Source organism: Zonotrichia leucophrys, chromosome 6 (genome assembly GCF_028769735.1).
Source record: "Zonotrichia leucophrys gambelii isolate GWCS_2022_RI chromosome 6, RI_Zleu_2.0, whole genome shotgun sequence".
In the NCBI taxonomy this organism is placed as follows: domain Eukaryota; kingdom Metazoa; phylum Chordata; class Aves; order Passeriformes; family Passerellidae; genus Zonotrichia; species Zonotrichia leucophrys.
In genome coordinates, this window is record NC_088176.1 from 19,250,319 (window position 1) to 19,277,086 (window position 26,768).

At 44.4% G+C, this 26,768-nt stretch overlaps 1 protein-coding gene across 5 annotated transcripts in view; it reads right to left on the reverse strand.

Moving 5' to 3' along the window:
• Positions 1 to 392: 392 nt before the first annotated feature.
• GBF1 (golgi brefeldin A resistant guanine nucleotide exchange factor 1) overlaps positions 393 to 26,768 on the reverse strand; it is a 97,826-nt gene continuing 71,450 nt past the window's right edge. For 3 of the 5 annotated variants that reach the window (XM_064716556.1, XM_064716552.1, XM_064716554.1), the window contains 31 exons: positions 26,440 to 26,669; positions 25,760 to 25,928; positions 25,376 to 25,587; positions 24,600 to 24,698; positions 24,008 to 24,202; positions 23,493 to 23,679; positions 22,869 to 23,009; positions 22,242 to 22,330; positions 19,145 to 19,347; positions 18,611 to 18,734; positions 18,189 to 18,314; positions 17,517 to 17,599; positions 15,146 to 15,382; positions 14,149 to 14,242; positions 11,385 to 11,561; positions 10,850 to 10,914; positions 10,625 to 10,748; positions 9,974 to 10,045; positions 9,325 to 9,419; positions 8,732 to 8,885; positions 8,371 to 8,593; positions 6,939 to 7,102; positions 6,382 to 6,628; positions 5,790 to 5,989; positions 4,732 to 4,882; positions 4,253 to 4,383; positions 3,799 to 3,900; positions 3,108 to 3,221; positions 2,692 to 2,869; positions 2,356 to 2,493; positions 393 to 2,038 (listed from right to left, as the gene is read on the reverse strand). In XM_064716556.1, coding sequence (XP_064572626.1) covers positions 1,752 to 2,038; positions 2,356 to 2,493; positions 2,692 to 2,869; positions 3,108 to 3,221; positions 3,799 to 3,900; positions 4,253 to 4,383; positions 4,732 to 4,882; positions 5,790 to 5,989; positions 6,382 to 6,628; positions 6,939 to 7,102; positions 8,371 to 8,593; positions 8,732 to 8,885; positions 9,325 to 9,419; positions 9,974 to 10,045; positions 10,625 to 10,748; positions 10,850 to 10,914; positions 11,385 to 11,561; positions 14,149 to 14,242; positions 15,146 to 15,382; positions 17,517 to 17,599; positions 18,189 to 18,314; positions 18,611 to 18,734; positions 19,145 to 19,347; positions 22,242 to 22,330; positions 22,869 to 23,009; positions 23,493 to 23,679; positions 24,008 to 24,202; positions 24,600 to 24,698; positions 25,376 to 25,587; positions 25,760 to 25,928; positions 26,440 to 26,669 — 4,811 coding nt within the window. In that variant the 3' untranslated portion in view covers positions 393 to 1,751. The remainder of the gene's footprint in view (positions 2,039 to 2,355; positions 2,494 to 2,691; positions 2,870 to 3,107; positions 3,222 to 3,798; positions 3,901 to 4,252; positions 4,384 to 4,731; positions 4,883 to 5,789; positions 5,990 to 6,381; positions 6,629 to 6,938; positions 7,103 to 8,370; positions 8,594 to 8,731; positions 8,886 to 9,324; positions 9,420 to 9,973; positions 10,046 to 10,624; positions 10,749 to 10,849; positions 10,915 to 11,384; positions 11,562 to 14,148; positions 14,243 to 15,145; positions 15,383 to 17,516; positions 17,600 to 18,188; positions 18,315 to 18,610; positions 18,735 to 19,144; positions 19,348 to 22,241; positions 22,331 to 22,868; positions 23,010 to 23,492; positions 23,680 to 24,007; positions 24,203 to 24,599; positions 24,699 to 25,375; positions 25,588 to 25,759; positions 25,929 to 26,439; positions 26,670 to 26,768) is intronic. The other 2 variants (XM_064716557.1, XM_064716553.1) reach the window with 1 other exon arrangement.

Genomic DNA, 26,768 nt, shown 5'->3' on the forward strand with positions numbered 1-26,768 from the left:
TGCCACCAAGGTCTTTGTTCTGGCACCACAACCAGATGAGTAGAGCACCTGCTCCTCAGTCCTCATCTCTGCTCTCAGTCTTGGTGGTGCATGAGTAAACACCAATGTAACACTAGAAATTTTACAGCCCATGTAAACTATTGCCATCTGAAAGAGCCAATCTCACTATTACAGCTCTGCTTGGTCCATGATGGGAACCATTCCTGATTAGTCCCTTGATGGCTAACCTCCACTGCAGCCCCCCACCCCAAGCTGACAAGTCCCCCTGTGCTCCCTGCAGACAGAGCACTGGTATATGAAGCCAGGGCACAACACCTTCACAAGCAAACTCCCCTTTTCCCAAGGCTCTGAGCCAAAGTTGGATGACAGAAAAGGAGTGCAACACCAGAACAGTCATTTACAGGATGTATTTATTACACTGTAAAAAGTCCATTGGATTTTAGCCATTTACTCTGTATGTACACTGGTTGTATTCCCACACCAACTGCAGGTTCCTTTCCTTACAGGATACACTGGGTTGGAGTCCCATCCATGCCCCTCCCAGTCACCAGGGGGATTTCCAAGATTGAAATTACTGAGAATTTAGCCAACTAGTTGAGGGAGGAGGAGGAAGATGAGCAATGCAGCACTTGGCAGGCAGCCAGCTCTGCTCTGGACATGAGCAGGGAAAGAGTGGGATGTCCTTGCAGCAAGATGGAAGCACAAGAATCACTGCCAGGGCCTCAGCTGCAGGGGCCTTCAGGGGGTAGAAGGACATGAGATCCCAACAAGAAGATGCAGAAGGTGCATTCTCTTCAGAGCCTTCAAGAGAAACCACTGCAGATGTGCTGAGCATCTGTCAGCAGGTGCCACAAATCTCCACATCTGTAGGTGAAGGGGATGTTCTCTTTTCTCCTAAGGAAGGGGCTGGTCAGCCAGAGACCAATGTGTAGCGAGTGGCACAAAACACATGATTGCCCCACAAGTGCTGTGTGAGACACAGCCACTGTGCTCTGCTCTCAGCATTTCCTTCTCATCTACTCAGCTAGGCAGAGCCTTCTGGTATTTGCCTTCTCCAACCAGAAAGCCTGATTACATTTACAGGAACAGGGATGAAAGCCCCTATCAGACTTGCCTGCTACTTAATCTCTATTTGGCTTGGGGATTGCTGTCATCCATGTTGCAGGAAGGAAAGCATGTACCAGCAGGCAAGAAGTCCTACGCAGCAATCTGAGAGCTGCACTGTAAGCAATCCACATTTCTAATAAAATACTCTACCTGCTGAACCCAGGCGTGCTTAGATCCCAAACAAAGCAGTACAACCAGAAGAGTCAGCAGGAAAGCTAGGGAATGGCTGGGGAATTGCCCAGGGATTGGACTGAGTAATATTGAGAGGCAGTCCTGTGCTGCAGCCCCTCTCTGGTGTGACATCAACAACTTTTCCCTCTTTACCAGATGAACTGGTGGCAGCTTGGTCCCAGGCTGCTGGGCACAGGCATTGCCTGGCCCCTGAGATTGCACAGGCAGGAAGGAGACTGGTCAGTGGAAGTGGGCACTCCTCCACGGAGACAGGGATTTTTGGGCAGATTTTTAGGTGATGCCACAAGAAGGGAGCAAGATGGGACATGCTCCAGAGGACTGTGGAAACGGCCCTTCTGCTCAGGTTAGCATCATCTTTTAAAACAAACATGTCCATTACCACAGAACATTTGGCCAGCATCCTCCACCCACAGAGCCTCCTCCTCAGCAGACAGTTCTCCAACACCCTCCAACTAATTGACTTCAGAGCTTGTCATAGGGTCAGTGGGCCGTGGAGTAGCTAAGAGGGGAACAGGAGAGGTGGCTTCAATTAGGGCTGGGTTGAGAATGATTGGAAGAGTCATAGGTGGCACCCCAACCTGCAGGGGAGAGGCAAGAGGCTGCAGGATGAGCGGTGGCTGTGCTGTCGTAGGAGGTATGTCTGTAACGGGGCTTGACTTTGTTGAAGCTGATGCTGGGAAGGAAGGAGAGGCAGAGGTGCTGATGGTGGGTGAGGCAGGTGCAGTGACTCTCTCAGACTCTGGAAGAAGGAACAGACAAAATAGATCCTTACACAGCTCCTGACAGAGTCACCTATTAGCTCAAAACTAAGCAGGGCTAAAAATCAACTCAGGGGCCTTTTCAGACTTGCCCCTTCATACAAGGCCCTGAAGAGCAGGAGTCAATCACAGGCATTCTGCCCACCCCAACAGCCTCAGCAACAACTTATCCATATGGAAGCACAACATTTCACAACACTATAGGCCTGGTCACCAGAGATCATGCTAAAGCAAGGAAAAGCAGATCTATGCCACCATTCTGGGAAAGTGATTCCAGAAAAAAGAAAACAGGACTCACCACTGACACCCGGTTCACATGGCTTCTCCAAAGGAGCCACATGGGTGGATGGTCTCACATCCCCTACAGGAGAAGGGGGCACTGCAGACACTATTGTTTTCTGATGCTGCTGCTCCACTGGTATGTTGGGGATAGGATCTAGGAAGACAAAACATGCAGTGAGATCACACACCAGCTTACTCACTCCTTTTGCCCTCCCTCAATCTGCCCTTGTGCCAAGTTCCCACAGCCTCCTACAACTCATTTCATCAGCATCCAGGCACTCTGGCAGCTGGGTACTGGACAAGGGGCAAGTACTGTCCAAAACCTGTGTTGAGGTTTCCCAGCCTCTGGTACCTTGGATGACTGTCTGTTTGAAGAGCTCATCCCGCAGCCGAGGTAAGAAACAGTCAATGCGCTCCCAGGTGATCTCCCAGAGATCTGAGTATCCTGTCCGTGAGTCGGCACTGTGGAATATTCCAGCCGTATCCATGACGAGCAGCATATTCTTCAGAGACTCTGGAATGGCCTCCAGCTATGATCAGAGACAGGACAAAGAATGGACAGGTAGCAATGAACCAAAGCTCAAAACAGCCAATGGGCTGCCTTGGAAACTGTGGCCAGGGGAAGAAACCATGGAACAAAATGGTTTGGAAAGGAATAAAAAGTTAAAAAAAAAACCCCAAAACCCACACCAAATCGAAACACTTTCCAAGTTTAGAAGGTTAAAATGCAAAAAATGGTTTACCAAAGGACTGCATCCAGCACCTTACCAGTAAGTCACTGGAGCCAGCATGCATGTACTTGTCCATAAAATCCAGGATTGTGAGCCACAGGGCAGCAAAGGTGGTCAGTGAGAGCAGTGGGGAGAGATGCTGTAGGAATACCTAGAAAAAAACCACAACTACTGTCAACAAGTAGTACAGGGGCTGCTGCTCACTAACAAGCCAGTCTCACAAATCTGGATTCCCCCTCCTTGTGGCAGGCTGGGAACATGCACAGGACTGGCCTGAGGATGCCACAGGCCTCCACTCTTCTGAGCTGTGTATGTGAAGGAGTGGATCTTGTCTCCTTTGTGGAAGGCCACTGCAGTCTGCATCACCCTGTCTTCTAGCCCTTCCAGACCTCTGCCTCAGGTCACAACTATCAGCTTGTGATGTGCATCACTTCACCTCAAGAATAGACTGTCTTCAACTAATGTTGAGTGAAATCCTCCTCTCTATCATAAAGTCACAAACCTCTTCCTGACAACTTTTCCAAGGACTAGAATCATGGAGACAGTTCTGGAAAGAAGGCATGTCCCAGCAGCTGAAGCTGGTGGAGAAGCCCAGCACTGCATAGTCAAACTAGCAACCCTGACACCTGTCTGGATCAGAGATGCTGAGAAGTGAACACAGCAAAGTTTGGTTTTCTTGAGGAACACTGTTTCCCTTAAGCTTCCCTAGGCAGCAGAGGTGTGCTCACCTTAGAGAGTAGTGTTGAGGCTCTCATCCTAGTTTCTTCCATCCCACCAACATCAGCTGGGCTGATGTTCTCAAGTAGCTTAGTTAGCAGAGGAAACAGCACCTGTTGGATCCAACACATGTGTATTTCAGAGCTGCAAAATGACCGATGAGATTTTAACACACAGCCTTACAGAAAGGCACTGGCTTTAGGGACTGGTGGCTTCTAGACAGAGGACATGATGGTGGCAACGGGATGTGCATGAGTGGATTCACTTCAATACTCCAAAAGGCCCTGTCAGAAGCCTAAGCAGGGAGGAACTTTTCACAGGACCAGAATAGGAAACATCTTGTCTGTTGCAGTGAACAAGCTTCTCACGGAGACAGTGCTGAAGTAGGACAACTCTCCTGCACACAGCTTTGCTCTTCATGACAATGTTGCCCTGCTTACATGGCCATGCCAGGCAGGTGGTTACCTTGTTGAAGCAGGACTCCCATTCCAGAGCATCCAGGGCCTGCAGGTCATGTACCAGGAGGGCCCGCTGCAAGTAAGTGAGTGCTTGCATCCTGATCTGGCGTCGGGCATCACAGCACAGCCAGGCAATACCTGCAAGAGAGGGACTCAGGGCAAAGCCCACAGGGAGAGTGTCACACCCCTACTTCCCGAGTCTAGAGTAAAAAGTCTAGTGAAGATCAAAAACTCTCTGTGGAATAAAAAGGATCATACTTGCTCCAGGCCACAGACTGGCAATCTACTACCAGATGCAGAAACATGCTGGCAGCTAACTCATCCTAAAGATGTTTTTCCAAATCTGATCCAAGTTCTTTTTCAATTAAAACAGACCCTAAAAACAACCTATGCCTGCTTTCTGCAGTTAGTTCTTGGCTCCTCAACTTTCCTGCCATTACTTTGGAAGAGTGTTTGCTCACTGACATCACCAGGGGATGGCTTTACCCTGCAGCAAAGGACACCAGCAGTTGGACCACAGTGTTCGGGAATCCGCTGTGATTTTCCTGGCTGCTGTCTCCAGGTGTCGCTGCTCCTCTGCCCAGGAGCTATAGATGCCAGCAGCTCGCGTGTGCAACGTGTGCATGAGGTCCAGGAGCTGCAAGTACACAGCACAGTAAGAAACACACAGGACTTTACATTTTGAAGCAACTCTGATCTCAGCTGTTCTCCAAACAAGGCTAAAAGGCTCAAGCTACTAGAGCACGCTTTATGTATATACACAGCCACACACAGTTATAGAGATGGTGTCAGGCCCTGCTGTCTCTGCCCTCCCTAAGTGGTCAAGTGCCAGGTATCTTCAACAAGATTGATATCGGTTCAGCAGCCACGTCAATCCCATCTCTGAGGAACAGCATTCAGTCCTGTCTAAAGGAAGAATGGGCTCTTTCCTGGCACAGAAGGATAAACTCATTGATTCACCTGTGCAGTCCAGAACAACTCTACAACTTTTTCCTTAAAAAAAGGTATGTGAAGCACATGCAAAGTTCCCTTGCTTGTATGGGCATATGACAGCACTTTAGTCAGTTACTACTGAACTGAGACCCAACATTCTGGCAGTCAGCAGGCCTATGCCTTCACACCTTTGAAGTACCAGCTGGGGAGAACTTACTCCCTTAGCCCAGTCCTCTGTGCTTGAAATTCCAGAGCCTCAGTCCCTACCCTCAAGCTCAGATGCCCTGTCAGACTCCTTGCTAATCCTACAGGAACCTCATGTCTCCAAATGACCTTAATCCATCTTACCTACTACAGTGACTCACAGCTGCAGACCTCCTCCTTGCTTTTCAGAGGACCTCTCTCTCCATTGCTAGTCTGCTTTTGCCAGTACAAATTGCAGCCTTCCTCTTTCACTGCAGAACCACATATTGCCCCCACAGACACCCTCTGCCATCCAGTGCCTACTTATCCAGGATGCAGCCCTCCCCTTCCCCACAAAGAATTCCAGTGATTACCTAGCCAGGCTCTAAGAATGGGAAAGGAGAGGAGGAAATCCTTGCTATACTTACGTCCTGACTAACCTGTAAAGACACAGTGTGGTAGCTGGCAGGGATGCTCTCGTCCTCGTCCTCATCACTGTGTGTGTGTGCCTGGTGCTGGCTCAAGACCCGGGATCGCCGTGTGGAGCTGTCTTTGGGCTTTTTTTTTAACCGACTGGATTTACTGTCATACCTGTGGCTCTTCCCCCTCTTCTCCTGGGACTTGTAACCTAGAACATAAAAGGCAACAACATAGCACATACAACAGTCCACTACAAAATGTTCTGCTTTTCAACACACAGGGCAGCCACCTTTTGATATCCCCAGCAAAGAGTCCTGTCCTTTGAAATGACCACTACCTGCTTGAAGGGGACCCAGTGCCCCATAGGAACAACTTCCTGCAAGAGCTGATACTGCTGTCTCCACATCAACTCCAGACCTCCCCTCCATCCCAGGGAGGGGGATAAGAATAAGGTCCCTGCTGCTTGCAGACAGGACACTTTTCTCCTGGTAGACCATTTTCTTTGGGTTGGGGGCTCATTTCATGACAGTATACTTCGCACTGCTTGCCAACTGGCCACCCCAAGCTGAATCCTGGTCGACAAGTGAAGGGCCATCTTACCCCCATTCAAGCTGGCCTCCACGAAGATACGTATTGTTTTGACACAGAGTTCAAAGTTCTCAGGTGTAACATGGGCAGCATCTCGCACGATGAAGGACAGGGACTCCACACATTTCATGAGAGACTTTGTGTCATGTGGGCCCAAATCCAGCCCCACCGTCAGGCTGTACTGGTTGACGAGAGGTGATGGACCCAGCCTGCTGAGCCCAGCAGTGGATCTGGAGTTGTCGATGTCATCTTTCCCCACCTGCAGGTCACAGCGAGCAGGTAAGCAGGAGAGGGTAGCATAACGAGAGGCATCTCGTGCTCACACTGAAAAGGCCTTTCTTCAGAAGCCCACAGGTAATGTTTCTGTACGGTCCATTTCCCTTTCTTCCTCATTTGCCTCAAAGCTTTCTCTTTTCCATCTGTGTGTCTCCCTATCCTGCCTTTACATTATTAGCTCATCTTAACTCTCTTTTCTACAGTCTTATTCTTTCTCTCAATACCACACCCTCTGCTCGCAACCATGGTAGGAGTAGTCCCCTTTGGTCACCAGAAGCCCACTGGCTACTCACCACTAGCCAGCCACTGTTCATGACGTCCACATCCGTGACAGAGCGATGCATCTTGCCTGGCTTCCCGTGGTCTGTGTACACCTCGGAGTCAGAGGTGTAGCCACGGTCCAGGCTCGTGTCACTTGGGTGATAGGAGGAGGACACCTCGCTGTCTGATTGAGCACCTTTAAGACAAAAGACATGGGGTTTAGATCAAAGCCAAATCAAGAACTTGCAAGAGTAGCTGTGGATAAGGGAGTAATAATCCAGATCAGCATCGACCAGGAACCACAAGTGGTTATTAGTATGTTCTACACCTGTCAGATCTACCTGCCCTGACATTTAGGATAACCTTAAATTTCACACGTCTCAAGAGAGAAGTCCTTGCAAGGGACAAATTTAAGTTACTGATATCTTATCTAGAAGTAAAAACTTGTCCTCTCCATTGTTCAACACCATCTAGAAATTCATCAGCAGATAGACTTTGTGTGAACAGAGGGCACCAAACATTTTCAGGAGGTAGAGAACTAATGTTTTGACTTGTAAGGTGCCAAGTCAAGCAGTTTGCTCTATCAGCAAAGACAGAAGCAGTAAAAAAAAAGTAAAAAAGAAAAAAGAAAAAATAAAGGAGAGAGAAAGAGAGAAGAGGAGACAGGTCTGCATTAATCCAGGGAGCGAAGTCCATAAGTATTTTTAAAATCATGCTTCTCCCATCTGTCTAGCACGAAGCATCAGGACCTATTAAAGAAGTTCTAGAAAAGCAAAGAGGAAAAAAAAACCTTCTAGAAAATTCCTTTATTGCTCTTTGCTTTAGAAGTCTGAAGACATCACCTTCAAATATCCTGACAGCTGGCTAAAGCAAAACTGAACAATTTGCTGAAAAGACGTCCTTTCTAACACAGTCAAGAGAACTGAGAAGTACTGCATTGGTCTTCTGCATTGGTGGGAATGGTTCTGGGGACTATTAATGCAAATGGATCTGGAAATATAGTTTTATAGAACAACTCATTTTATGAGAACCTTAAAAAATGGACAAAAAAGAGTCAGTCCCACAAAAGAAGCAAATATGACAGCAACAGCAGCTGGGTTTACATTACATGGCCAGATAAGAGATTACGGTACCCAAGGCACCAAACCACAACCAGCAGAAAATGCTCCTTGGGTAGAGCAAAGACCTCCTACAGCTGCCAGAACTGATATCAGTTTTCCTCCCACCACCCCCCAGGGACTAGCACCTGGATTGCTGCTCACTGAGTAGGAAGAGATGGCAGAGTAGGGACAGGAACAGACCATGAGGAGTGAACAGCAGGTGCTGGTCTTTAATCTTGCTAATGTAGTTTAATATCAGCTTTGTTTTCTTGCAGTCCCCTTTGCTAATTGAAAAGCTTGAGGAAGCAGCTGCTTATCTGGCAGGCAGGCATCAGATTTCCTAGCAAAAGCTGGCCTGTCTTACCTGTGTCATTATCTGCCCTTGCTGTAACCTGCAGGGCTGCGGGTGGCTTCACCCCAGAGCCGATGCACTCCAGGAGCGTGAAGAGCGTGTACCAGTCATCCCCAGAGTGAATGTTGGCAGCATTGGTCTTCAGGAGCTCATGGAGGCCGTAGGCAACCTCATGGCTAACTCTGGACAGCACATTTGGCTTCATCATTAGTAAGATACGTAATGAGAGGAGAACCTGGCCACAGAAGGAGATGAGAACAACAGACTCTATTACTTACACTCCATTCTCTAACAATGTACTCCTTCAACTGGTTTCCTGTGTCACAGGGTATAGCCACAAAACCCCAGTAACTGCCTTTCACAAATCCCTTACCTGTGCACTGATCTCATCTCGACGCAGCAGTCGAATGGCCAGCCTCAGCAGCCCCACCACTGCCCTCTCCACCAAGAAGCAGAACTCCATGGCATGGATACAGAGGTGATAAAGGTGGTCTCGGACAGTTTGCCAGACACAGGTCACACGGTCCCTAGCCACAACAAGGAGGAGGGAAAGGGTAGAACGAAAGGACATGAGACAAGCTGGATCCAGCAACGTCTCCCACAACTCCAGACAATCCACCATTTCTTAACTTCAATGAAAATTCCAGGTGGGAGGTACAAGAACAGACACATTGAAACAACAAAATGATCAAACTTCTTACTCATTACTTGCAAAGCAATCAGGTGGGAAAATTCTCCCTCTGGAGTTTATATTCTCCAAATTTCAGGATATCAAGCACTAATTCATGAGCTAATAGTCTTTCTGTTTGCACATGCTATAGTGGAATTGTTAAGCCCTGAAATTACAGCCACATGCTGCTTCAGCTGGTGAATCACAGACATAAGCAATTCATTCCCTGGACCCAGGCAGCAGCTGCAGTAAAGCAGGGACATTACAGTGAATGTGCATTTCCTTCAAGGTCATACCTATTCTCTAGAACAATCCGCAGAAGCATCTCCAAGCAGAAGGCTGCATCTTCTTCATCATATGTCTCCTCATCAGGAGTCACAGAGATTAGAGCCTGGAATAGCCATGGTATTTTTATGAATCACAAGCTCCCAAAAATGAAGGGAGAATTCCTGACAATCGGAGTAGGAGCACAATGTTCCCCCAGGGAGATGACACTCCCCCAGGGAGATGAGCTTCTCTAGCCCAAAGGCTAATGTGTCCAGCCTTATTTTATCTCCCACAGCAGGCAGGTACCATACTACTTAGGGACACACTGTCAAATATTTCTCTAGAGCTCTTGCCTTTTTGAATTCTCTCATTAGGTACACAGCACACCTGAAAATCTTTAAGCTTTGGCACAGAACTACAAATACTCACTAAGAGTTCTCAAGGCTCTTAGAATGCATTCCACAATTTAATGTTTTCTTCTACTGCCAGAGCAATTTGTGTCTGCCAGCACAGAAGTTACTTTTAACAGGTGAATTAAAAGCTAGTTTCACATCCCAAATAGTTCCAAGACCTCCTCTAAGGACAGAGGAGTTAAGTGAGTCCACAGCACATATCCACTATCATGCATAGCACATTTGTTCCACTGCCACCCAGTCCCTTGCCCAATATCTCTCTGACCTTCATGAGCTCCTGGAGGGATTCAAGTTGGAGAAATTTGCTTTCTGTGATCAACTTCTCAGGATCGCATTGCTGCAAAATACAGAAAAGACAACTGTGTGTCTGGGGGTTGTGGAAGGCATACAAACAGATCTTCCAGGGACACATCATGTTCACAGGAAAGACACAGGTTGTTGTTATTATCTGGAGGAAAACTCCTTCCAACTAGTTTGCTCTTTAACATCAGTTACTTTTAACAGACCTCATCTTTGCTAGACAGATTTTATCAGATGACTCCTCTGGCCACACAGTGGTCAAACCCCAGGTTCAGATTTTGTTGGCACCATATACCTTTACACTGTCTTGGAAAAGATTAGTTGTTTGAAAATTCATTAACTTCTCTTCAAATATAGGACTGTGATGCCCAGGGCAGATCCCAGCCTAAGGAATCATTCCTGTTTTGATGTGTTAGTACCTTCATGCACAGCAGCACAAAAGACCATTTAGCTGTCAATCCAGATATGCTCCTTTGTAGATTCTTTCAGGTCTTAAGTCTCCTCTTACCTGCAATACTGCCAAGCAGCATGCATATTTATGCTTCTGTTACCTGTTACCCACATAGTACTGTCACCAAGAAAAAAAATCCAGATTCTTCTACAGCCTATAGGTTACCTTTATGCATTCCAAAGCTGCTCGCTTTGCCTCCTGTGTTTCCGTAGATGGCCCTCTCATACCAGATTGCTCTGTTCCACTGAGGGTGAGCCAACTAACAAAACTCAGTACTGTTGATTCACCACTGCAATTCAGAAGACACCAGCATCAGTAAGTAAACAAGAAATCATGTTATTTTCCAACCTTGGTACAAAAAAGACTGCCTGAGACATCTATGCCACTCACCGGTTGGATGGTGTCTCCTCACGTTGAAGATAGATTTTGCCATTAGGATCCACAAAGTCTTCAACCTGGAACATAGACCAGGACATGCATATGACCTCCCCAACCCCATTATATTTCTCTTAGTGATGAAACACAATACCAAACAGCCCATACATGTGCAGTCAAACCCAGCTCTTCACCCCACTATCCTGTCAGTGAAGTGCTGCTCTTATCTGGTAACACCACTGCAGGGCTCTAGCACCTCATGGCCATAAGCATGTCCCTCTTCTGCACAACTTTCGAAATCTGTTCAAGTAAAATAAATCCTGGCATTCCTCAAATCTAACAAGAAATAAAATGAGAAAAAAAGAAACAAGCTACAAAAGAAGCTGCACACAACTTGAACACTATATCCTTCACAGGCTTTCAAGTTCTGTACATTACCAAAGCCAGGCCTTTGCAAGAGAGCTCTCCTACTTTTGGAACCGGCTCTATGAAAAGCCAGCTTCCCACTCTCCTAGTTCTTCAGTTATCCAGCCAGCCAACTAATTATTACCTCCACCATGGCCTTGGGCAGCAGCTCTGCTCGGAAAAGCTGCAGCATGGCCTCCATGATGTTTTTCCAGCCCTCTCGCAGAATGTCACCATGGCGATGGGCCAAGTGAAACACTGTCTTTGCTGCAATATGGGCCTTGGGATTACTTCCAAAAACAGTGGGCAGGTTCTCAATAGACTGCAGGAAAGAAGAGGCGGTGGCAATCAGTCAGAAAGAGATGTTTTCTTTTCAACAGAAATTAGGGCAGATGCTTCAGAACTGGTTATGGGAAAGATAACAATTTAACAATTCTCTGTATGATGCTTGGATAACTCCTCAGCTCACATTCACTTTGCACATAAACAAGGACAAGGTAGCTTACCAGATACAAGTTAAATCACTGAACAACCTAGTTATAAACTCCTCAAGAATGACAACTCAGAACATTTTGAAAGTGCTTGCTGAAAACCCACTAATTTATCCTGCTATAGGAACTCAGCTCAAGATCAAAGCCTTCTAGTAAAAGTACCACATCTCCTCTGGAAGCAGCAATTACTCTGCTGTGCTGTTAGAGAAGAAAACTGTGGCCAAAACCATTACTGACTTGCAAAATTACTCTTACCACTACCTAACAGCAAGATTCAAAGTAATTCAATCCTAATGGGGAGTCTCTGCCAATGATTGCTGCATCTCAAATCCTCACAACTTGTTCAATGCACTCACAGCTTTTCACAATACAAAAAGCCTGCTAAGTCATTGAAACCAACCATACACTGCCAAAGCAAGGAACAAGCCAGCTACCATGTCAGTTAATATCAAACAGTGTAACATGCTCCATGATTCTGAAGTTACTTAAAATCATTGCAATCTTCCTTTTGAGAAGAGATGGGCTTTGTCATTCTCTTGTTTATGTGGACAAAATTCATACTTATCTCCTCACCAAGAATGGAAGAGAAGGCAAGGGACTGAAGGAGTCAGTGTATCCTATCTCAGATTTGAAATTTAGAAAAACTCTCTTGCTTCAGCCAAACTGATGGAAAAGCTGTTATCAAAATGGGTCTTTGATTTAGAAGCAAACTCCATTAGAAATGCCAATCTGAAATCTGGCAGAAATGTAACAACCAATTTGTTTTTTTTCCATCGTTGCTATGGGGAAACTCCATGAATACATGTATCTCTGCAGTGTAAGGGTGCAAACAGCAATATGCCTGATTTTGCTCTCTGGCAAGAAGCCACATCACTGAAAACCACACACACAGGTTTTGCTACTACTTACATACTGAGTCAGTATGAGTCTTAATTATGGATCATGAAGTGGGAAACTCCTTCTTGCTAATCACTTAAAGACCTTCCATGTTCCTTTCCATTTCCTTTCTTTCAATCAAAGTGGCCATGCATAGCAACTGCAGTGCATGGAGAGGATGCCTGCTTTGACTCTTCAGTCCTCTGAAGATGGCTCCTCCTTCTCTCCTTCCTCCAGACTCTTAAATATTTGTTCAGTTATCCTATTCCACTACTGTCCCCAAGCCTTACAGGAATTTAGGACAGCAGAAAGTAGTCTATGTAATTAGAATCTGGCCAAAGATAAGAACTCAGCCTTCTTCAAATCCAGAAGTTCCTGATTCTGTCATCATCAAAAGATATGCTTACTTGATTAAGTCAGACCTCAGACTGCTCAAGATTCCAGTCTCTCAACTAGATGGGATGCAGCTGGCAATAGCTGGTGCATCTGAGAACTCAGCCTAGTCTAGTTGCTTCTGCTGTGTAAATCTGTGTCAAACTGTTTCATGGCAGACATTCTTCTGCTTGTGTTACCTATTGGTAGTCTCAAGGTCTGGTGTGCCTGAGGATGATCAAATACTGCATCTTTACTGTTGTGAGCTGTGCAGGAAGAGGGAATCTAAAGCAAACCCTCTGCTTGGGATTTCTTTGTCTTTCAAAAAATTCACCTGTCTTGGCCTTTTTACTCCAATGTTTTCAGTCTTGAATTATCTTGTTTCCCTTTCCTATACGTGTGGCAATTCTGTTCTGCTCACTGAGGGTCTTGCACTGGTTCTGAGAGCAATACTGTGAGATCCTTTAGGAGTTCTGACCCTTTACAGGAATTGCTGTCAACTACTCCTTAGCAGACAGCATGGTCTGCCCCACACTGTCTATTAAACACTCTGGGGAAAAACAGGTGGATACTGTAACACACAAATAAATTAGAGCAATAAAGCTTACACTAACCACAGCACCTTGAATTTATTCTCATGGTACACCCCAAAGGAAGAGTCTTCAGGGCTTGCCAAATGTGGGGATAACAGCTGATCTGATTACTACAGACAATTCAAAGCATTTGTTTTCTAACCCCTTTATGCTTATGCTGTGCATCTACATAGCTCCCACACTTTGCAAGTACATCTCACAAAACAGTCCCCCCAGGGCACTGCATAAACCCTGTCATTGAATAGTCAATATCTGAAATGTATGAACTTGCTTGGGATCACAGGGAGACCCAAGTCTCTTCAGGTCAAATAGGTGAATACACAATTCTACATCAAGGCATTCTGCTCTGCACAAACTGATACTTGTGAGTAAAAGAAAATTTGCATATTTGAACCTGGCCTATGGAAGTCCCACTTCACTACACATCTCCCATTACTTCCTCCAGAAAACTCTGGGCAGGGGCTGACAGATACCAACAGATACAATAACTGAAAAAAGCAAATATTGCTGCTTAACAGAGGAAGAGAGCTCCAGTGTAGTAGAAGTCATGCTTTTTTTCTCCTCTTTGCAAACTTACCTCACTGCTGAGAGCTGTAAACTTGCAGAGAGAAATTATGAGATTGTCAAACACATCACTAAGGCCATAATGAGCAGAAATCATTGCACATTTCCTGGGGAAAAAAGAAAACAATAAATAATGTACTAAGTCAGCACAGACAAGTCTGTCTACAGGACAGCAAATCTGAGACCCTCTCTGTTGACATTTTTCCTCTCCATCCATTCACAATGAATGCTTACATATAGAAGTCTACTATTATTGCTTAAATAAGCTCAATCCTTATCCATAGATACTGACACTTGTCTATGCTGATGCAAGAATCAATTTAAAGTGAGTCTAAACTGACAGCCCACTTGCACCTGAGCATTATATCCAACCTCCTGTCCTAACATGAGAGTTGCTGAGACTGGTGGTAGTGTTGAAGTCCAGTTTCCAAGATATCATGGCTACAGCAGTGTATTGACAAAGCATTACAATTATGCTTAAAGCATCCTTTGGTCTCATCTAAGCATGACCAAAGATCATTCCAATAGAGTTGCTCACAGATGACAAGTTTTTGAGTACTGGTCATCTTGGAAGGAAAAAAGAATCCCCACATCCCATTCAGCCACAGCTATGGGATCATACAGTAGAAGAGTTTTGTTCCTACGTGGAGATTCTGTCAGCATCACTGTGCCAGCTGAGTGACTTCTCCCCCTCACTTCTGAACAGCCTAGCTGTGTTAGTAGGTCCCTTAAATGTAACCAGGTTGGAGTTTAAAAAGATGTACCCGGGGCACTTTAATTTATTACAACACAGCAGTCAAGCTAAACAGTGACTGGCAAGCCAGAGACGCCAGGATGTGATGAACTGACACAAATGACAGGACACTAGAGGATCACAGGTCATAAAAAAGTGCTTTTCAATTGCTAGGAAAAGCAACATTTGATTTTCACTGTGATGTCTCTCCAGCAGATAAACAGGAGCCAATGGTTGCACTTTTACTCTTCTGGGTCTTTATGAAGGTAAGAGTCACCTGAAACCAGAGATAGCCTTCTGGATTATTGTTTCCTCTAAGCTCTTGTCAAAAACATAAGAAAGTGCTGCAATGGTGGGCCCCCATGTCATGGTGAACAGGTCATGGTCATAGCTTCCAGGAGGCACGTGGAGAAATATTCCCTCATCAGTGGCACCACGATGCAGCAGGACATTCCAGATATAGTTTTCCTTCACCAGACCCGTCTGCTCTTCTGGCATCACTATCTCATCATTTCTACAAGGGAGAAAAGCAGAAAGATTGAATTTTTCATTCTGAGCCAAACCTAACATTTACACAGTATCTTTCATTACGTAGTCCCAGGACTAAGCAATACCTATTCTGGAATGATTTTGCCAGCTCCTGAAATATTCTGTTTTCCTAGGCCTCCATGCTTCGCCTGCCCTTCCTAGATATCCTGAATATAAAGTCTAATGGTTCTCAGAATCACACAGCAGCAACTGTGCAAGGTCAGTATTGAAGAAGCAGGTACCTACTGCTACAAGTGCAAAACACACCACATACTGCCCTTAAATGATGGGAAATTCTGGACAGCACAGTGGCAAAGCTTCAGCCCCCATCCAACTCTCATTCTGTTAGAGTGCTCTCTTTGCATCATTATTCCCAGTTAAAATGAAATAGTTACATTGCTGCAGTCACCAGTAGGCAAGAGTATCTTTGCATAAGAATAATGGAAATATTCATATTATGCCAAAATCAAATATTAGAAAGTAGTATAGAATTTAAAATTAAACAAGAAACCAAAAGTATGATGGGGGATTTATAACCAGGATACCACAGCTCCTTACTCTAACTAGAATGAAGCTATACAGTAATAAAACAATTATGATTCATGCCAAATACTGCTTGCAATCCTAAAGCCTATAAATACATACTCTCTAGACTTGGTTATCAATGCACAAGAGAAAATCCTCTGCAAATGACCAACTAAGTGAACAAGAGTCTCAAAGCCACTAAGAATAGCAGATTACAGCCAATCTGAAGAGTTCTTTCTGCAACAACCAAAAAATAACATACTTCAATTGCCAAAGAGGCAATTTTCATGAGCTAACAACAACTACAAAACTGCTCCTGATTTATGCATAAGAAATAAGTTCTTCTCAGCTTCAGGTGCTGGCATATTTTGACAAGAGCTGTTATTACTGGGATAATATAGGGAAGTAAGTTTGCAGTAAACAGTGCATTATTTCTAAAATTTCATATATGATTGGAATTATCAGAAACAAGTGAATAGGTTTACTTGGAAAGTTTCAGGAAATGAAAATGTGGTCAAAAGTGAAATGGTAAGACCCTGAAGAGATCACACACTACTTCATACAGATGGCAGTGTTATTTTTTTCCCCTAATAATACAAATAAATATTCCTCAGTCTCAACTATGACACTGAGGCAATCTGAGATGGAGCAATACTGAAATGATGCATCAATTATTCCAATCATAGAACATACCGGAAAAGCTGAAATATCTGGTGAAGGGGGGATAAAGGGAAACAGACTGGGATAGAAGCACTGGGTAACAAACATGTGTATATGCTCAGTGTACTATTCAAAACATTAAGAACATCCTCAGGGGAGAGAGGCCAACGAAAATTAGAGCTCTGTTTGACAGGTAGAGGCATCACCCCACCTTCCTGGAGAAGGCTCAAAGGGAAGGGTCAGCGCAGGCACACTGCCCTGCTCCCAGCACCAGCTACTGCCTGCCCCTGCAGATGGAAAACAGCTGAGGCTCAATCACATCCTGTCTCCTCAAAGATGTAATCCTCTCAGCTTCAAATTGGCTGGGCCTGGATTTATCAATTTACTAATTTTTGAGCTATTATTAAAGCTTCCCAGCCAAAGCCAGCTTGTGCACTAAAGGGCCTCAGCCACCAGGAACTCTCCTCAAATACTGCTCTGTGTGCCAAGAGCTTCAGGGGTAGCAGAAGAGGCTGGTGCAGAGAGCAGCCTCAAATGAAGAGCTCAAAGTGCTGCCCTGGGGATGAGATTATCTCTTGAATCGCATAAAAAAGTGCTAAAAACCTCTAAAGGCCTGATCTAGAGACCAGAGCTTTCTTATATACAGCATTTCACATGTGCTGGTCTTGCTCAGCCGTTATTTCCCATATTCACAGAAGTAACATATATTTTAAATTTATTTTAAGATCCGGATTAAACTACCGTGGCAAAAATCCAAGATACAAATCCATGTGTAATTGCTGTGACAAGCTGTTTACCACAACCCCACAAAGAGCTGGAATAGCCCAATAGGCACATGACTGGTGAGTCTGTCTCCATACTCTCCAGGTGTCTCACTGCCCCAACAACTCTGCTTTGCTCTCTGAATACATGGAGATGGGCAGGTTGAGTCTTACTTGATGGCATGATACATGTCTTCCAGGATGTCCTGTTCGAAGTCTTTGCCTCCATTCACACCTTTCAGGTTCTTCCGAAACTCCTGGAAAAAGTTACACCAGTATTAATTCCTAGTATCTCCAACTTTAACTGTTTGGCTAGGATCAGTACTCCACTTGTTTTTCACGGGGCCAGGAAATTTTCCTGCATTCTTCAATATACAGACTCAAAATTCAAAGGTCAATTGCTATTCTTAGTAGGAGTAGTGTGCAGCATCTCCTGTCTATGCTCACAAGGAAAGAGCAGAGACACAACACGTGCTTAGCTGAGCTGGACATCAGAATGGCAGGCCTGTACCACTGCACTGGCACTCACATGACTTGAGCTCTGAAGAAGCCCACAGCAGTAGAACAATATTCTCTATGTTACTATGTCTGAGGATACAGATTGCTCCCAGAAACACAAGCCTCTTGAAGAATTTGCTACATTTTCTGGGAAGCTCCTATTTCTTCAGGCTCTCTCTTGCCTACAGCTGCTCTCTCATATTTTACTCAGCTGTGGCACTGCACTCCAGCTTACTGCGTACATGAGTGAAGGAGGCCAAAGAAAAGAGACAATGCCACTGAGATAAAAAGAGGTACTACACTGTTTTCAAACCACAGAAGACAGATGCCTGCACTGGCAACACGCACCTCCAGAGTCATTGGGACATTCTGCTTGCGGACGTTGTGGTTGTGCTGATCAGTGTTCAGCATAATAACTGCATAGGCCAGGGCAAAGCAGGCATCACTATTAGCAAACGGAGACCCGTTTGATTTCTGAAAGGCAAATATATGCACAAATGAATCCTACAGGAACAGTGACAGCAGTGACTAAAACAGCCATTTTCCTAACCACAGTACTGAATCATCTCTGGGACAAACAAAAATCCCAGGTTCTGGCTCCAGCTTCTAAAAAGCAGCCCAGGAATCTATTTACCCCTGCCAGCTCCTACAAAACAACAGCTGCTGCTTGCAGAGCAGTTATATAGGCCATTTGATATGACATGTCCACCATGGCAAGCAGATGGACAAGAAAGCTCAAAACTGTGTTCTTTCTGCCACCAAGTACACACCCTCCAATGCTCTGTGAAGGCTTCTAACAGTCTCTGAATTACAGGTGCCTCTCCTGGTAATCTAAAGGCCTCTAGATAAAGTCGTAAAGCTTCATCCAGCCTTAAACCTTGGAAGCTGAAAGTCCTGCAAAAACAATGAAATGCAATGAGAAGCTGAAACAGGATAGGAAAGGTAAGATAAACTTAATAACTACAATCTTGTTTGCTTAGACAGTAGTGAGGAGGGTGAGAAGAAAAGAAATGTACCATGAACAGCCAAAAACAATAAAGGAGAGTCAACAATCTTACAAGTGATTATGCAATTGTCTCTCCAGTCTTCACGGAAACTGGCCCAGCTGAAAGGCACTTGAATATCATACATATTTAAGGTGTTAACATATGCAAGATACACACAGAATTAAGGCATGGCAGTACAGAGAGAAGCAAGTGATAGAAATCCAATGCCTCCAGGAACTACCATTCTACTGCTTTTTTTATTATTAAACTCTTAACTCTCACTGTTTCCTGACTGAAGAGATTCAGAAGCACACTCACCCCACAAAGCTTTCCAGCAGGTCTATGTTCTTACGGTCACTCACAAATTCCCCAATCATCTTTTTGTCCAGGCGAGGATTTTCCCGTAACCACCTGGCCACTTCATTGTTGTCAATGGGGGTGGCAAGAAGGTTTTTCTCCTGCAGAAACTGTATCCCTTTCTTTGGTTTTTGGTTGAACTGCTCTGTGCCGGTTATCAGGAGCTGCAGGAAACATTCTGATAGTTACAGCTTGAAGTGCATTTCTTATTTTAGATCGTTCTTGGCATTTGAACCAAAAACAAAACAGAAGAAAAATCAGCCTTAGTATGATCAAGTTTACTGTTACTAATCCAGGAAAAAGGCTAATGAAGGACAGAAAACCTGCATTCATCACAAAGTTTTACCATCAAATAGTACTGGACAGAGTAAGCATGAGCTGCCATCACCGAAAACCTTTAACGTCTAACCGAGCAATAAGCTCTGCTGCTTCAAATGGCTCACCTGCTCTCATTTGTAAACACAGCAGGTAAACCCCAGACATGTGGCAAGATCAGCCCTACCCGGTTACAACAGCAGCGCTGCTCTATTGTCCTCTCCTGTCCCTTTGGCTCCAGGTTCTCATAACTACCTCACCATTAGGAGTCAGACAGCAAGAATCCTCAGCACTTATTCACCATGTGCCAGAGACGGTCCCAGGAACATCTGGTATTCCAGCCTGACAAGGTTATTTGTAGGCTGGGAAGAGCAGATACATTATTTGGTTCTGAAAGAAAGTCACCTCATCTGCCCTCCTAGAAAACTAGACTGTACCATAGTCACAATGTAATAAAACAACTAAGAAAGGGTTAACTGAATGTTCTTGGTGCTGTTCAGAAAAACCAAAAGCACAAACAATGGTATGAACTTTACTAAGGAACCAGGATAAATGTCAGTTCCCTGTTAGCTCCTATCATGATCAGACTGCTAGCAATGACCTAGTGAACTAAATTCGTGACCATCATGATTACTACCTCCCCTGGGTTTCTCAGTACCTCAGAAGCCACCAACCCTCTGGTCTCTGCTTCCCCTGCCTGTGTGAGCATCCTCAAAACTGCAATGAAACACGGACCCTGAAATAGCATGGAGTGCACAAAGACCCAGTGAGGCCATAATGAAAGAATAACCATGCACTGCCCTGGTCTAACAGGCCTGAAGGGACTGCGTAACATTGGCAGCATTTCTATTCAGCTGTAAATCCTGAAATCCAAGACCAGAGATATTCTATGGACTGGTTGAGACTTCTTAAAACCACTTGAAAGGAGAACGGACTGCTGGCAATTTGCAGTGCATTTACAATTATGTTACTATTGTGCTTCCGAGCTTCTGGTCACCACCTCTGGAAACATCAAAGAAAATTTTACGTTTGATGCACAATTTATTTTCTGCTTTTATTCAGCTTTTTTCTTCCTTCCAACTGTGGTAATGTTTATTACTTCAGAGGTTAAAGGAGGTAGTAGAACATGCTGGTGCCAGGTCAGCATCAACATAACTAAAGCTGAGTGTTTGGTGTGCCCTGTGTATGTGCTTAGGATGAAACCACTTGGAGATTTAGAGTCAGAGAACAATTTTCCCTAGGCAAACTTGGAGATTTATGAACATCTTCCTGCCCCCTACTCTTGATTTCTTTTAAACTTGTTTTCCAGCAGAGCAAAGCCAGAGTATTACCAAAGGTTTTCAGTTAGAACAGAGGAAGCACTATGCAAGCTCCCTTCTCAACAATGGACTTTCACAGAGTCCATCAAGCAGAGCTGCTATGAAAGCAAGATTTAAGGTAAAATTCGGTGGTTCCTTTGAATACTGTGCTGATGACCACTTCCCCCCACTGTCCTTGTGGCCGGGGAAACCAGTTACCATTACCCCACTGCAGCACTGTGCTACAGGTAAAAAAAAGATTTCCAAGTACTGCAGTAAACTTCCTAGAGAGAAACCAATGCTTTAAATTACGCTCAGATCCCAGAGACTGCCAGAGTGGATCACAAAGCACAGATTAGTATGGCAGCAGAAGAAAGATGTATTGTATTTTCTTCTATTACTGATTAAGTAAGTTGAAACAAATATGACCATCAATCCCTTGTAAAAATGTAAAATAAAACAACCTATGCTGGAGAGAGAAGCCAGAAGCCTTTTAGTCAGATACAAATAAAAAACCTCTCTCTTTTACCACCAGTGAATACTTCAAAGACAATAATTTCTTTTCTGTTATATCATCTCCTTACCCACAACTAGTATGGCCACTCATGTTTCATCCAGGACATGCATTATTTTCATATTCGAATTTTACACCTGAAATGAACCTATCTCATGCATATGTTGTGCAAAGAGAACAAAATATGTCCAAAGAACATAGGTGAATGAAAAAACCTCAAAAATGCACAACAAAAAAACCTGAACAGTCCCATGCAATCCCTGGGGATTTAAGATATATTTATCCACTGTTTCTGGAGGTGAAAGAGCAGGCCAGTACCAGGTATTTGACACAGGACAGCAGATAAATACAAAGCCATTAGCATGGAGTACCTTTATCAACACTAGGCCTAGCCCAGACCCACTTAGGGAATGGAAAAGTTGTATAAATTTCAGACTATAACTTGGACTAACGAGGTTCAAGGAAACAGATTCTGAAAACAAAGAATGGTGCTACCACAATCAGAACAACCTTTTCAGTCATCCTTATGACAAAGCAAACATAGGAATTACCAAATCAGAACAGCAGACCAGTTAATTTCTGCTACAGGCCTCTTGGCACGCTCCCCATTTACATCATTGATAGGAGTAGTGAAGCTGCCCTTTTTGATCAAAGTACCTGATTATCTCCATATAATAAAAACTAAATCCAGAGACTTTCCCACCCAGAAATCAGATGGACCTAGCTTACAAACTGTGCCACAAAATTTCCCAACAACTCCTGCAACCTTCAGCACAACTAAACCAGAACAGGTAATAATCACTGCTGTCTCTAGAGTGTAGCAGGATTTTCAGTGGCTGACTCTTTAATTCTGAACTCAAAATTTCTGAGGTATGACCAGTCATGCAAAGCTCACATGGGATGGGAAATGAGAACACTCAAAGATTCATACCTTCTTTTTGTTCTTAATCTGCATAAGTTCCTGAGGACTTGGAAGGATGCAAGAAAATCGAGTAGGTTTCCTGGGGATACTCTTCTCAGCTAGAATGACAAAGCATCATTACAGTCAAATCTATCCCCAGAGTAGCACCCAGGCATGAGTGTCCCATAATAACTTTCAGTCATGGAACCTTTGCTGCAATATGCTGTCCTGCAAATGGCAGTCACACTTCAATTTCATTACTACATTCCTCCCACCCACATTTTCTTCAGCATAATTGCATAGTAGCTCCTTGCCCCAGACAATTTCACACAGCCATGAGATTTAATTTTCTGGCTATTCTGGCTACCTACATTACTGATTCCCTGGAGAGTCCCTACCTTCCTTCAAAACTCTAAGCACTGCTATGAATTCACACCCTTTTGACCCAAAGTGACCCATCAGATCTAATGCCTCCCAGAAGACATGCAACACCTAGCTGGCATAAACAGCACACATATAATAAACATACATTCACCATATACCTCCTTCCAATTCTGAGCACAATAGCTACAATGGTCCACACTACAGCAGAACCTGTCAGCAAATGTCAGGACCATTCTAGGATACAAACCCCCAGGCTACTGCCAAGGCTATTACCTGCTTCACTTCCTCCTTCCAGCTCCATGCAGCTCTCCTTCATCTGGTCAGCCATAAGGCACCCACTGGTGGGAGGACATGCCCCAGCTGCCTCTGAGACTGCACTGGAAGATTTTCCCTCACTGAATACCCTCTCAATATCTGTAGAAGTTAAAACAAATAAATAAGCAAGCAAACAAACAAAACTCACAAAAAAATCCCAAACCAAACATACACACAGAAACAAACCCATAAGCCAAGAAAAAAAGCTATTAACAGAAAAATAATGAGCTGATCACTCTAAATTGAACATGTGCTTATTCAAAGGAAGAAACCTTCTAGTAACCATGACTTTGCAGTATCCTTAGAATTTTGTGTACGTGAATTCCATGCCATGCCCTCATTTTGGTGTGATTGCCAGTCTTGACATGGCCTTTATATAAAGCTTTGTGAAAGACAAATTTTAATATCTGCAAATTTTACAAATAGCAAGGTTATTAACATCAGTGTGTAGTTACAAAATGTGTGACAGGAAGATTGGAGACATGTATTTAAGGAGTTTATTATGTCAGCAACCAAAATGAGACCTCCAAGTTTAGCACAAGACTAAGCTTAATATTAAAATATCAAAGAAAGGGTTCTTACTATTGCTTGTTTCTTTGGTGCTGTTGATGGTTTCTGGGCTGGGTTTGACAACTTCCTTCTCTTGTTGATGTATGTTACTCAGCACTTTGGCCTGGCAATGTGCCTCAGTGCTATCTATCACTGTCAGCAATGCTTCCAGAGACAGCAGGTGGACAGTATACAGCTGTCCAGAAACTGGAAAGGCATTCTGGGAAATAACATGCAAGTATTAGTCAACTTTCACGTCTCTCTCACCATAACAGGGCAAGTAAGTTTTCCCCCACAACTTGGGGAAGGCAAAAAACTAGAACAGAACACCCTAAGCTGTCTAGCTTGTATTTAATAGTTTATTTGCTCCGATATTAGAAAGCATCGTGACTATTCTTCTTCTCTTTTGCTTCCCAATGTTCAGTGCCTTTCCCCATGGCCCCAGCCCACACCCCCAGACCCTGTGAGCGCTCCCACTGTTCAGCTGTGCCCAGAGTCACCGGCTGCCCCTCCCTGCCCCTGCCCCTGCCCCTGCCCGGGCTCAGCACCTTGGAGAGCAGCTTGGTGAGCTCCTCGAACAGGTTGGCACAGTAGTAGTCGCAGTCATAGTTAATGTACAGCTCAGTCACAAAGCTGGGAATCCTCCACAGCTGAACAATGGCTTCCAAAGCCATCTCCTTCATTTCATAGGGCATCTTTGGGTTTTCCACAGCGATTATTTCCATCAGCTTCTTGATATACATCTGGCAGAAACACAGGGCAGCTCAGTTAAAGGAAAGAAAAAAAAGCAGGACAGTGAACAGCTTTGAGGACTGCAGAGGGAGATTTAAGCTTCACCTTCCCCCATAACATTCCATCTTTAATGATGGCTCATTCTGAAGGAGGCTGTAAAAAGGTTTCAAACAGTTCTACTGGATCTACAGTTCTAAAAATACAGTCTGAAGGCAGGCAGCATAGTACACCAGTCTCCAACAGATTTGATTTTCCAACAGAAAAAGGCCTACACAGCCTACCCATAACACTGAGTAATTTATACAAACATAATGTGACACTTAGACTCTATTTTACTGTTCAGATGTATGCATTTAACTGAAGGCCAGCAAACTATTATGAGGCACCCAGAGATATCAAAAAACTCACCTCCAGCTGGAATTTCAGATGTTCTCTCATGCTCTCAAAGAGAAGAAAGCATACCCTGAGGGAGGCTGCATACAGATTGAGCCGTTCAACACTCAGTAGCTGAAGAAGAAACAAAAAACCCTTTAAGAATTACAAAGGCAAGTCATTATGTGCTGTAAGTAGCAGTACTAGGGCATGGCAGGCATCACCTTCAACCAGCCAAAGCTTCACACAGTGTCCCCCATATCAATGATATTTTAAAAAACAATCCCTTGTTCAACCTCCTGGTCCCACTTTTTCTAGTGAGGATGAATATACTTAATTCTCATTTGTGTGTGGTAACATTTTACCTACTACAACTTGGTTCTTTTGTCAAGTCCACAGAGACTCTTAGTGGTGAAGGAACTTGGGAGAAGACCTGCCTCTGAGATGATCCCACTGCAATTAATAGCTTGCTATCCCCTAAAAGTTCTGCCTACTACTAAGCTGGTAACTTGCATTCATAAATACCACAAAACCAATTATGTCAAAACACAGTGTTATCCCACAGTAACAGTTCATTCAAATCACACTCATCCTTCTTGGCCCTGGTCTGCAGAAAAAGAAAATAGCACGATAACCTCTCTGGCTCTGCAACAGCGCCATTTGGTGCAATTCAGAACTCTCACTGCAGTGCAGGAGAGAGCTCGCTTGCAGACGTGCCAAAGCTCATCATACTGAATTTCAATACACTCTCTGATGGACATTCCTATCTGACTCCCCAGTGCCAGTTCCATGGGAGCACAAGCCAGACTCACCTGGAAGAGGTGCCGGCACAGCTCCTCCTTGACGAGCCCCAGCAGGGACTGGCAGTTTGCGATGGGCGCAGACTCCAGGGCCACGGTCAGCAGCTGCAGCCCCATGTGGATCATCACCTCCGAGTTGTGGCGGTCATGAGGGTTGGTGAGCGAGATGAGGAAGCGGAACAGTTCTCTGATACATGGCAACCCATATGGGACCAGAGCTGCTCCTGAAGAAAAAGGAGAGATTAGCAATCCAAATTTGCTTTTTGCAGGTGCCTAGCAAGTGTTAAAAATTGGTACAGACCCACTAAGGAACAGGAGCTTATCAGCCTCTTAGCAGGAAGTGAAATAGAACAGTAGAAATGAAGCAGGGCTTCAGCAGCATTGCCCACCTCTCACCTTCTTTTTGGGAAGACTGAGTAAAACGCACTCCCCGGGGGTTTACATAGTCCATGTCGTGAACCGAGGCAGAGTCAGAATGTTCTGCTACAGATGTGCACTCCTCTAGGACCTCGGGGATAGACTCGACAGAAGCTGACTGGACCTTCTCCTCCCTCAGACTTTCATTCTTCATTGAAATGTCATTTGAGAATGAAAGAAGCAAAAGAAGAGTTAAGCCCCAGACAAGTGAAAAAAAGGTCTCATTTGTTTGCAGGTAATCTCTAACTATTAAAACAACACAGGTCACTAATGGAAGAGTACCATAAAAACAAAACTTAAGAGAAAAGAGAGCCTCTACCTAAGCTGCAATCCTCTTTATCCTTCCACTTACATCAAGTTCTTATCTGCTTTATATAACTCTGGGTTGTGAGACTATGGACTTTACCTCAAAAATACTTCCATAACCTATCAGTTTTTACTCCCTCTGAGGTGAAAAATTTTGCTCATTTTTTTGAAATGCTACACAACTTCAGCACACTACTTTTGTTTAAGCCTTCCTAGCATTTTTACCATTCAAAACATCTGCAGCTCTGAAAGGTTCTCTGTGGCTCTACGATCCTCTTAATATCATTACTGTTGTGGAGAGAAGTGATCATGCTGGTAGCTGGAACTTTTCTTTGCAAATTATGTTCATGTACCTGGAGTTCAGGCTGGTTTTGATTTTCAGTGACTTTGGCCTCATTTGAAGGTGTTCCTGCATTAAGTCCCAAAGAAGCGACTTGGTCCAAATCTGTCAGGTCTTCCTTGGATGTTGTCTGTGAGGACAATTCCAGCCCACTGTCTGTAACAGGGCTGACCGCTGATGAAACATTTTCTGAGCTCCCAGAGGAGCTGGGAGAAGGCCCATCTATGAAAGCAACTCCACTTGCTGATGAGAAACAGAAGCAAAATGATCAGTATTGCTCTATCCCTCAACACAAATTCATACATTAAACACAGCAACAACAAATTCTCTCTTTGCTACTTC